This window comes from Amblyomma mixtum, chromosome 1 (assembly GCF_055824585.1).
Source record: "Amblyomma mixtum isolate Tamu chromosome 1, ASM5582458v1, whole genome shotgun sequence".
NCBI lineage: Eukaryota > Metazoa > Arthropoda > Arachnida > Ixodida > Ixodidae > Amblyomma > Amblyomma mixtum.
This window is the reverse complement of record NC_143012.1, coordinates 107,105,279-107,117,192: the sequence shown is the minus strand read 5'-3', so window position 1 is coordinate 107,117,192 and position 11,914 is coordinate 107,105,279. Positions and strand designations below refer to the sequence as shown.

The 11,914-nt window shown below is 48.1% G+C and overlaps 1 protein-coding gene and 1 pseudogene across 2 annotated transcripts in view; both read left to right on the top strand.

The window, feature by feature from the left end:
• The first annotated feature begins 713 nt into the window (after positions 1-713).
• On the top strand, positions 714-6,525 carry LOC149367466 (uncharacterized; annotated as a pseudogene).
• A 1,237-nt stretch (positions 6,526-7,762) lies between these two features.
• The window catches only part of Ras85D (GTPase ras-like protein 1), a 41,120-nt gene continuing 36,968 nt past the window's right edge, over positions 7,763-11,914 (top strand). The window contains exon 1 of one of the 2 annotated variants that reach the window (XM_089555769.1): positions 7,763-8,054. In XM_089555769.1, coding sequence (XP_089411895.1) covers positions 8,024-8,054 — 31 coding nt within the window. In that variant the 5' untranslated portion in view covers positions 7,763-8,023. The remainder of the gene's footprint in view (positions 8,055-11,914) is intronic. The other variant, XM_089555766.1, reaches the window with a different exon arrangement.

Here is an 11,914-nt window from a genome sequence, read left to right as displayed (position 1 = left end):
GAACGCCAACCTTAGGCAAGTTTTGCATCGCATCAGTGACAACGGGCTGAAGTTAAATCAAAAGTGCATTTTCAGCGTAAGCGAACTTCCATTCCTTGGCCACCTCGTGAGTGATAAGGTGACGTTACGTTCCTTTCTTGGAATGACGGGCTATTACGCGAAGTTCATTCCGCGATACGCCGAGATGGTCGAACCTCTTCGTGAGTTGCTGCGAAAAGATTCAGAGTTCCAATGGGATTCGAAGTGCCAAACTTGTTTTGATGAAATGCGTCGTTTTCTTGTCTGACAGATGCTTCCAGCTGTTTGATCCTGCCCTTGAGACCATCGTTACAACTGATGCGTCCGGAATTGGCCTCGGAGCAGTACTGCAGCAGCGGTGTGGTCACGAAGTGGTTTCTGTTGCTTTCGCTTCCAGGAGATTGACAGATGCGGAAAAGAAGTATTCCATTGGCGAGCTTGAAGCTTTAGCGTGTGTATGGGCCTGCGAACATTGGCGTGTGTACCTGTGGGGCCGTTCGTTTATTCTGCGCACGGATCACCAGGCCCTGGTAACTCTGCTGACAACAAAAGGGGTGGGTCGCAGGCCCTTCAGAATTGCAAGATGGCATGCTCGGCTACTCGATTACAACTACAGAATAGAATTTCAGAAGGGCAGTGAAAACGTTGTGGCGGATGCGCTGTCACGAGTGCCCCAATCTGCACTCGCGGGGCACATGGAATCGGAAGGGCCTGATGACGCAGTGTGCGTTGTTGCGTCGTGCATAAGCCATGAAGAGTTCGTGGCTGAAACTTCGCAGGATCGAATGCTGCAGGACATCATGCAGTGGACTACCTCGTCATGGCCGCCAAGTAAGTATCTACCATCAGGGGCACACCCCTTTCACCGTATCCGAGACAAGCTGTCTGTCGCTGGAGGGATTCTTCTTCGTTGCGAGCAGTTTGTTGTGCCTGCATCGCTAACGGGGCGCCTCCTGTCAGCAGCTCATGAGTCGCACCCAGGTATTTCACGGACCAAACAACGGCTACGTGAGAAGTACTGGTGGCCAGGAATGGACAGACAGGTGGAACATGTTATTCAGTCTTGCGCTGTCTGCCAATCCGTGGACAAATCGGCGCGACTAGTAGTGCCCCCGTTACAGCCGGTAGAGTTTCCTTCATGTCCATGGCAGAAATTGGGCATTGATATAGTTGAAGAAGAGTTGAAATCTGGGTTAGTTGGTACATTATACTTAAGAAAAACCAGCCAAAAAGACGGGGACAAAGGAGAGACGAGGCACACACAACGACTGGACTATCAAATGTGCTTTATTGAAAAACAGCCAGTCTCCGAGAAAACCCAACAGAGCATGCGCAGCTCAACGGCACCGCAAACCCAGCACAAAAAACAACAGCGAGCTCGTAAGATAGTCAAGCTGCAGTGTCAACGGGACAAGTAGCCTAATTCTTTCTGCATCAACGTGATAGAAGCCGTGCTAACACAGTTATCTCCATGATTGCTAATGTGAAATGCTTCGAGGATTTCCCGCTCAACCTTACCCTTGCCTCTACCGAGAAAAGTGACATTCGAAAACAACGGGTAGCACCCGCAATCGCGGCAATGGCGAGGCAAGTTTGCTCCGTTAGCCGGAGTCAGAGAGTTATGGCGCTCTCGTAGCCTTTCATTTATACACCGGCCAGTTTGGCCGATGTAAACTTTTTCGCATGTCAGCGGAATCTTATAAACCACCCGTGTCGCACAAGGAACATAGCAGTTTTGATGCCGCGTCGAACAAACAGGTGGTCTAGTTCTGCCACGCGCGACACGTGAACAAAGGCTTGAAAGTTTGCAAGGAGCAGAAAAGACAACATTGACACCTTGTCTTGCAGCAACTTTTTTGATGTTGTGGGAAGCCCCATGCACATAAGGCATCACCTCAAATTTTCTTCTTTCAGCCCTAGTAGGGTCAGCCACCTTTTCGTCACGGTTGTGTGTGCCTCGTCTCTCCTTTGTCCCCGTCTTTTTGGCTGGTTTTTCTTAAGTATGATATAGTTGGCCCATTTGCGTATGCATCCGCAGATAACCGATTTGCCATCACACTAATCGACTACTTTAGCAAATGGCCCGAAGTGTGTTTCACGGCTAACGTCACGTCTTCAAACGTTGCATCATTTCTACGCAGTGTATTCAGCAGGGAAGGCTACCCCGAAAAACTTGTGTCCGATCATGGGCCTCAGTTCACATCAACCGAGTTTGAAGAATTCCTGCAAGAGAGAGGTATAAAGCAAACTTTTTCCGCTGTCTACCATCCACAAGCGAATGGACAGATCGAACGGTTTAACCGCGTGCTTAAGGATTACGTCCAGGTGTGTTTGCAGGAAAAGCGGCCCTTAAAGGATGCCATCACGGAGTACCTTGGAGTATACCGGTTCACCCCACACGAGACGACAGGAGAAAAACCTGCCCTGCTTTTGCATGGGCGTTACCCAAGAACTAAGCTGGATGTAGTCGTAGCTCCAGGTGCCCAGTTCTTCCAGAGGCCAGACATTGAGTTGCAAGCGTTGCGTCACAGAGTGGCCGAACATCAGCAGGCAGGCAAACAATACACGGATAGGCGACGAGCTGCCAAGCACGCGGCGCTTCAGCCAGGCCAACGAGTACGAGTCAAGTTGCCAGGGCACATTCCCAAAGGTGCTCTTAGGTATTCCCAGCCCTTGACGGTTGTTAAGCAGTGGCACCAAGGCACCTACGAACTGGAAGATGGCCGCAGGTGGAACCGAGAGCGCTTAGTGCCGTACCCTAGGGAACATCTGCCCGCTGCCGTCGCAAGTTTTCAGTTCGGCGCTACCCGGAACTGCCTCATTCGACAACAGCACCGTCAACAGAAAGCTGCGCAGCTCAAGCATCACCAGCGAAAACGGAACCACCCGTAACTTTGCGACGATCAACGCGAGAGCGAAGGCAACCCTCGTGGTTCGCGCACTATGAAATGTGATTGTTGACAATGTGAAGTAGTCAAATGAGCCGCCACCTTGGCTCATTTTTTTAGAAGGGTGGATGTTATAGTTATGTTAACCTATCCTGGAGGACGCCACGGGCTACCCTAGCTGTGTATATAATGACGCAACTAATCTATTAAAGAGGTCTTCTTCGTTCGGCTACTGGAGTCGTGCTTGCTTGGCTAGCTGCTGCTCTGCGTGTGCCAGCCGGCGATACAACATATCTGTAGGCAGCTAGATGCCCCTTTGCGAGCAACCAAGTAATAAGAGGTATCGTTTCCTTTCAGCGTGTACATATTCTGGAGCTGCAAAGCTTCGAAGTGTACAAAGAAGGCTGGAAAAAAAAATGGCTGAGGCTTAACTTGGTTAAGCCTGGAGAATGCGAAGCATCATCGTGTCGCGTAATTTGGAGGCGCACAACCACAGCGACGACGTCAACGTGTCACGTGGTGTGACGTTTGGAGGCGCACAACCACAGCGACGGCGCGAGGTGGGCCCCCGTTTCTCCACTGTCGTGACGTCATCGTGTCACGTGGTGTGACGTCATGTATCACGTGATTTGGAGGCGCACAACCACAGCGACGGCGCGAGGTGGGCCCCCGTTTCTCTACTGTCGTGACGTCGTGTCACGTGGTGTGACGTCATGTATCACGTGATTTGGAGGCGCATAACCACGGTGAAGGGCTGAAGTGGTAGCTAAAGTAGTATGCTTCGCATAAAAACCACAAAGAGGAAAGCTGACACCGCCAACGAGAAAATGATCCAAACAAAACTGTTTTATTCTACCAGGAGTAAACTGTCTGAAACCGAAGTGGATAACCTAATTGTTAGGTTTGTGGTGGACGGCCTCCATTCGCTATCGACGGTTGAGGAGCCAGGCTTCGTAGCGCTCATAACAGTTACGCTCTCCCCTATAAATATCGAGATTATAGATAGTTATCAAGGAAATTTTGTTCCTTACTCGTAGGTTTGCGCCCGGGAAGCACCGTGATTTCGCGACAAACGCTTGGACGAAGAATTGATGAAGAATGGGAAAAAATGTTGGGCGACGTACGCCTGAAATTGTCGACCAAGATTATGTCGCGACGACCGCTGACATCTGGTTCACACCTCACCGGAGCTTTACGGGGGTCACAGTTCATTGGGTAAGTAAGAAATTTTTCTACTTGAAAAATAGTGCAGTTGAGAAAGCCTGCGCTAACGCATACACTCTTCTTATCGTTCTTTAGATGAGCCCGACTCTCTCTCACGGCGATCATTGGCATTAGCCTGCAGCAGGTTAGCTGGACGTCACACCAACGACAAAATCGGCGAATTACTTAAAGACATCAGACAATACTTCGACATTTCCCGTGACAAAATTGCAGCCACCGTCACCGACAACGCCAGCAACTTTGTTAAAGCTTTTAAGGAGTTTGGCTTACTCTCTGAAATCATCGATCAGGGTAAGTGGTACAAAGCAAATCATTTGCTTGCAATTGAAAGTGGAATGATTTTATACGCACGACGTTGTGCTTGCCAAACAAGGAATTGTACCCACGGCGTGGCCTGCAAGAGTGACAAAAATGCGCCAGTTCGCTCAAATCGAAGGGATTTCAGCAATTTGGCTAGCTATCACAGCTTGTAATTAGCGGACGCGGCACCTATGCTAGCTTTGGATTGTTTTCGTCAATATTTCGTTCAAGTTTTAGCACCGGATCCGAGTAATATTCAGCAGCGGGCCTATCTGTTTAAACCCCTCATAAAAGGTATATGAAAGGTTATTTCAATCGAAGCAGCAGCCCCATACTTGTAAATTTCCGAAATTACATTTAGCATCAAGCATGGTCTTACCGGTCGAATTACTCATTCTACGCTACGCACTACTGTTCGTTCTAACATGAAAAAATTTGAGCGCGTACTCGAATTTGGCGAAGCTGCCGAAATTCGCCCGTAAGGAAACGACCGTCGGACAACTTCGGCATGTTGCACATGTCGAGATCGAATACGTGCTCGTCGTGATTACAATTAAGCCCTCATTTGGAGAAACCGACGCCGCGCGTATACAATCGCTCTTACATGTATACGTCATGACAGGCCAGTTTTTTTCAATTATTGGAAATCATGCAAACAGCACACACGCTGAATATCCAGTTATAAGCAACTTAGTGTACTTGTACCCGCCAGTGAATTTTCTACTGTGACGCCAAGGCGGGTGATTTCATTTTTACGAATTCGGCGACTAAAATAAAATACACGTCAGAAAATGACCCCCCTGTTATCAAATGTGGTTTCTAGCAAAGCAGAAAACTTTCTATTTTCATTTAGCTGTATTATGCGAGATGAACCATTTTTTTTTTTTTCAAAAGCGTGTGACACTTATGAAAGTTCCTAGGAAAATGCTTTCAATGAAAGCACCTTCTTTCTGGCAGATGGAGCCGCAGACGAGTCCTTCGAGTCGGTGACAGAACCTGATCTAGGCCTCGAAGATGCCGAAATTACATTGCCTCGTCATGTCCGGTGTGCTTGTCACACACTAAGTCTTGTGGCAGTTTCCGACGTTAAAGTAGCTTTGTCGACAGTGTCTTTTGAGCGCATTCACTCATCTGCCATGATAAAATGTTCGGCACTTTGGAACTGCGTGTGAAGGCCCAAGTCGTCCGAGATAATCGTGAGCGCCTTAGGACATTCTTTACAAACACCGTGTGTGACGCGATGGAATTCTTTATACGACAGCACCAAAAACCTTCGATCGAAGGTCAAGCTTCGAGACCTATGCAACACTCTCAAGCTGCAAGTACGAGTATTCCAAGAAAGCGACTTCGCCTTTCTGCTACTGCGATGTCTTGCAGCCCATCGCCTCTGCTTTGACACGCCTGCAAGCTGAAGCTAACTGCTTCTTCGGAGAACTGCTCCCGACTCTTCTTCAAGTGGAATCAAAGCTTCACGAGAAAGCTGCTGCAGACTATGTTTATTGCAAGCCACTTTTGGATGCAGTTAGGAATGGATTCACCCGCAGGTTCGGCCATCTTTTGAAGATGAAATCGAATCCAAAAGAGGCAACCGTTGCTGCTGTTCTACACCCCTATTTCAAGTTGCGGTGGTTGCCAGCAGAAATGGAAGACTTCCGCCGTCATGCTCGGAAGCTTACAGAAGAAGCTGTTTCGACTATGTCAGCACAGCACAAGCCGCGCATTCTTCCGCACGCGAGGCAATGGGATCATCGGCGCCAGCAGCATCAAACGCGTCAGCTGACGCATTCTTTTCATTTGAAGAGACAAGCGGTATAACCAGCCGTAGCTCTCAGGAGGTGTTAGTGAAGCTTCAGTTTCTTAATTATTTACAAGATCCTCGAGTTGACGTGGCTGTGCTTGATTCTTATCCACTGATAAGAGGCGCATTCGTCAAGTATAATACTGCGACATGCTCGTCTGCTCCTGTAGAGAGGCTTTTTTCATTTGCCTCCCTTATAGCGCGCCCAGTCTTTCGGACCGGCGGTTCGAGAAACGTAACGAATACTTTTTGCCTAATAAAAACGTTCAGCCATTTTACTTGTTGTTTTCATTCTAGCTTTTCAAGAATAGTTTTCGGCTTCAGAAGTTTGTTATCGCAGTACTGGCAAACTAACTGTTCGGTTCCCAAGCGCACGGAGCTTGCATCATTTAGTTTGATCAAAGGCACAGGCCATCGGGTAAGTACTCTATAGTATCGGACCGAAAACAGAAAACGTTTCAGGTTTATTCATATAGCCAAGTGCTCACAGATTGGTTTGTATGAGCAACTTTGGGTTAAATGATTCTTCGCTAGGCTGCTGGAAGCGATCGCTTCAACATGTCTATGGCTTTAGTCCAAATTAAAGTTCTAAAGTTCTAACAAGGCCAACTGCGCAGACAGCGGAGCTTCAACAGATCCATGGGGTCGGATTCGTTTATAAGTTCTTTCAGGAAAAGTGCTCTGTAGAAATACACTAAAGGTTACAGAAACTTAAGTTCGGCAATTATATTACCGGCATTATTAGACAATGATTTCAGTTATGTAAACTTCGTTACTCGTAATATAGCCTGTATTATATTTGATATTTTAGTGATGTATCGAAGTATCGACGATACGGTATCGAGTATCTGTATCGAAAAGCAATTTCGGTTCTGTATCTTGTATCGGTATCGGGGATACAATTTTCAAAGGTATCGAGTATCGTATTGAAGATACTATTTTGAAGTATCTTGCCCAGCCCTGGCTGCATCCACCGTCATGAGCGTGAACCGAAGGAAGGGAACACGTACGGAAGGAATGCGTGGCCGCCACACTTCGCCGTCAGGCGATAATTGGCCAGTAACCATAACGGCTGCTTTTTCCGCGCATGCGCCTGGTGCCGCCCATTCGCGTCGCCTGTCGACGGCAGCGCTTCGCGAAGCGCGGAGGCAACGCGCTCCTGTGTTCCCTTTCATATTGCGTCTGCCTGTACCTTTAGCCACAACTAGTATTTTTCGCCACTGAGGAACTGAGGAGAGGAGAGAAACCATCTTCATGAGAGAAACGCTGCTGCTGGATTCCGAGCACATCCCACACGGAGCGCATGCTGGAGCTCCGCCTCCAATCCCTCCTCCCAAATCATCAAACATCACAACTTAAACCTACCTTCATTTATGTTGTGTTCAATTCGATATGGTCATGGCTTAATCGTGTGTCAATTTTTTTGCCTATTTTAAAAACGAAATGATGTGTCCAGACATCGAATGGCTACTGCGACCGCGGTAGCGAGCGCAGCGCCTCCGGTCGAGCAGCGGCATCAACGCTCGCATGGTGGTGTCGTCGTCGGTGGCCGCCGCAGGGGTGTCGGCTAGCTGCACAAGTGTGTGTGGGCCGGCGGCCGCAGCATTCGCAGAAGCTCCTTCGGCGGCGGCGGCGCCGTGTCGCGAGGAGCGCGTTGTTTGCATGTGCATCTGAGGGTGCGGACGCTGCAGTGCTCTGTGCGTGCGTGCGGGGAATACTGTGCACGGGACGCCGCGGCGACACCCACGGTGATCGTGCCCACCACGGCGCCTGCGGACAACAGCCCTCCACCACGATGACGGAATATAAACTAGTGGTCGTTGGCGGTGAGCATCACTTGTTATTTGGTCATCATTGCCTTTTTCGACATCGCACTGCACATCGGCGGCACTGGTCGCACTAGTGTTGTGCCCTGCCGACCCTTGCTGTGATAGTTGCAGCACTCCACCTCCTCCTTCGCTATCCCTTGTTCTTTCGTTACACTCGAGGCGCCTCTGGTCAGGTTTTGCGTGATTTACTCTGTCGGTGACGCGTTCGTTTCACCTTCTCCGGAGTGACGGCGATCGAGCATTTGTCTGCAGTGTAGTGCGGTCTCTGGTAATTCGGGTGTCGCGGAACGCCTCTGTATGGCGAGTGTGCGGACACCGAACGGCCTCGAGAAGTGGCGAGACGCGGGGGCGCAGGGCCCGGTGTGGGCAGAGTCGGCCGCGAGCGCACACGGGAGGGCTAACCGGCCGCGTCGCTTTGTACGCCTCCCGAGATCGAGAAAAACGCTTCGCTCTTGCAAGAACGACCCAGCGGAAAAACGCCCCGGAGAGAAAAAGTAAAAACGAGGAGGCGAGGAGGAAACGGGACTGCATGAGAACGAACTCTGCAAGATAAATGCATGCGGGAGGGGAGAGAAAGAAAAGAAAGAGAAAAAAGAGCCGGGACTGGCGCTTGCGGCCAACTTTTTTGTGTGTGCGTGTGTTGTGTGCCTACGAATTTGTCTAGCGGCGTTAGGCTTAAATGAATAGGCCTAGGTCTGGGAGGCGAGCGCCTGTGCTGAGCTCGTGGGGTGCGATGACTCGCCTGCTTCGCATTTGCATATCGCTTTGCGCGTGTGGCAGTACTTCTTCGGAACTCGAAAGTGCCTGTTTCCCGGCTATTTTTTTTTTCTCGGCTTTCATTTTATCGTTTCTGGGTGCTGCAGAGGAGCTGCGCTGGGCTTACGATTTCCTTTGTCCGCATCAAAAAATGTTGAAGGTGCATTTATTTTTGCCTTGGACTCCGCGCTGTTACTTTGCTGCTGAATGGCTTTCGGCACCGTACATTTTGAGAGCGCCTCCTCTGTGGAGCATTCTTGCCGATTCTTTGTTGGCAGCCGGGGTGTTATAACCCACGCTTCGGCCGGCTGAGAAAACCCAGTGCTTTCAGGTTTCCGCTGAGCCGAGCATTTGGTTCTCGGCAGTGGTTGTCGCTCTGGAAACGGCGTCGGTTCGTCTGCTCGGGTGGTCACATGTGACGCGCGCGTTTTGTCGATGTTTCGGAAGGCTACCAGATGGCCCAGTGCGAGAGAGTAAATTAACTTTCACTGACAGGTGAGCGTATTTGTTGCCAAACGTGAGATTCATGTGCCAAAATCTGCAGATACTAATAGTGCCGCAACGTTTTAACAGTGTAGTGCTTAATAGTCCTGATAGGATGTGCTGGAAAAAGGATAGGAAAAAGGACGGAAGCGTACAGCGCACCAAGTGACTCGAGAAAGGAAGACTCATGGAATGTACACAAGTGCTGACTCGACAAGTTTATTTCTAACCTCCGGACTGATTACTTGCAACAGGATGGCCAGCATAACACATGCGCAGTAGGCGGTGACGCAGGTACTATAGCTCCTTGCAAGTAAGAGCAATTAATGGCTTTTACACAGGAACCACCTGTACAAAAATACTAAATCAATACTAGGATGAATCACAAATCGATATTGAACTACTATCCCATAAACGTATTACCGAACTGTTCACTGCCAGTTTTCTGCAGCACTGTGAAGGCATAATTGCTGGGGGAATACATACATACACAAGTCACACATACGGCATGGGAACAGTGAACAGGTCGTTCACTGCCACCGTTATACACTTATGTAATATGCCATGTTTGTTTTTCTGGTGTACGTTTCTTTTCTCCATGTAAATGCATCGTTCTTCACTGCTGATGGGTTATGGGTGACTGGAGCTTCGTCAAGCCTCAACAAAGCAGCTTTTTCCTCAGTCTCCTCTTGTTGCCTTATCTTTCATGGGAAAATGAATTGATTGATTGATAATCGGTCTGTCATTTTTCGATTATTCCTTAAAATAATTGTCATTTGCATTTCGTGACAACAGGGCAATCCTGTAAACAGGCCGGCATGTGGACACTTGGCTTAATTCATTTTGGTTCTTATTTTCACTGTTTGTTTGACTTTACGTTTTCTGCAGTGCCTGCCAAGCAACCCTCCTGGCTTTTCAGTTACTGTTAGTATTCCCAGATGTGATCACCTGCCGCTTTGTCCCACATTGTTAGAGGTGACATCATTATTGGAGGTGACAGAGTATAAATATTAGGGCCTATAGATTACTAACAACCTTTCGTGGTCAAAACACATAGACGCTGTAGTAGCAAACTCAATGCGGAAGCTTTTTTTCTTGAGGCGCTCACTAAAGTCATCCCACCTAGTGTTCGTCTATTGGCCTACAATTCCCTCGTCCGTCCGTTACTAGAATATGCCGTAATCATTTGGGACCCTTTCACATTAACAAACATTGAGAGATTAGAGCGAATACAGCATAAAGTAGCTAGATTTGTTTTTAACTCATATGGCCGTGCATCTGTAAGTGAGCTCGTGAGGCGAAGTGGGTTACGCCACCGTCGTTGAGCGCAGTCGTGTTTGTCGATTAAAGTTTTTCTTCCAGCTTATAAAAGGACATTATAAACTTGATACTTCTAATTATTTTTCTTACTCCTTAGGTTATAACACGAGACAAAGGCATGCACTAACAATAACCCCTTTGAACGCGCGAAATAACTGCTTTGAATATTCTTTTTTTTCCCGAGGACAATTACTGATTGGAACAAACTTAATAGCGAGACTGTTAATCATAATTCTTTACTGCTGTTTGAAAAGTGCCTGCAAATGTTATGAATTTGAGTGTGTTTATATGCTTGTATTTTTTTTTTGTCCCACTCTGCTATGATCTTTGCAAGATCACAGTGTCTATAAATAAATACAAAATAGTTTTTTCCACATGTCAAAGGGATGCTGTAGACAGTCGAGGCAGTACATTCAGCGAACTTCATTCGGTGCTTCTTTTGAGTGGCCGGGTTTTATCATTTTCCACTACTTCTGCACCTTATTAGGGGTGGACAAGGCCCAATACTTGGCTGACAGCAGCACACAGAACAGTGCGAGGGAGAGAGACAAACGTGGCTGTGGTTGTAAGCGAAAGGTTTATTGCCGTCACATATGGTGCGAGTAGCAGTATTGTCTCACTCTCTGGCCACATGGGGTGGTGATTTGCGGCAACAAGCCATGCGATGGCATCTTGCAGTGTGCTGGGGGCTGTGCAATCACAGTAGCTCGTCACATCTCTCAGTTTCTGGATTTCCAGACCATTTCGCCTATGGTAAGACTGACATTCGAGCGAGTTGGCACAGCATGTTGGGAAATTTCCAGCACACACAGGACAGGGACAAAGAAGAGTGCACCACAAGCGCTGTCCCTGTCCTGTGTGCGCTGGAAATTTTTCAACATTTCGCCTATCACCCAGAAGCAGCTCTCGAGATCTAGCCAGTAGCCGAAGGCTTTTGGGGGTCACGCAACTTCCAGTCTAGCTAATTTTCAAGTGAGTGTAATTTGTTTTTCTAGCGAAGCAGCTACCAACACTTGCTGCATCTCAGTCATGCATTGAAACAGTCCAGTAAAAGTTAGGAAAAAGAACAGAAAGCTGGGGGAGTTGGTTGTTAACCATAGCGCCCAGAAGGTTGTGGTTATTTCTTACATCCACTCGGTCTCTCACCGTCTGAAGGAAGTGGGCCATAAATTTGAAGATTAAGATAGGAGAAATGTGATTTTAAAGTCATCAAATGTGACAGGTATCAAATATGCATACTACCCTCAAATATATGCATATGTGCATACTACCCTCAATATGCATACTACAGCTCAAAA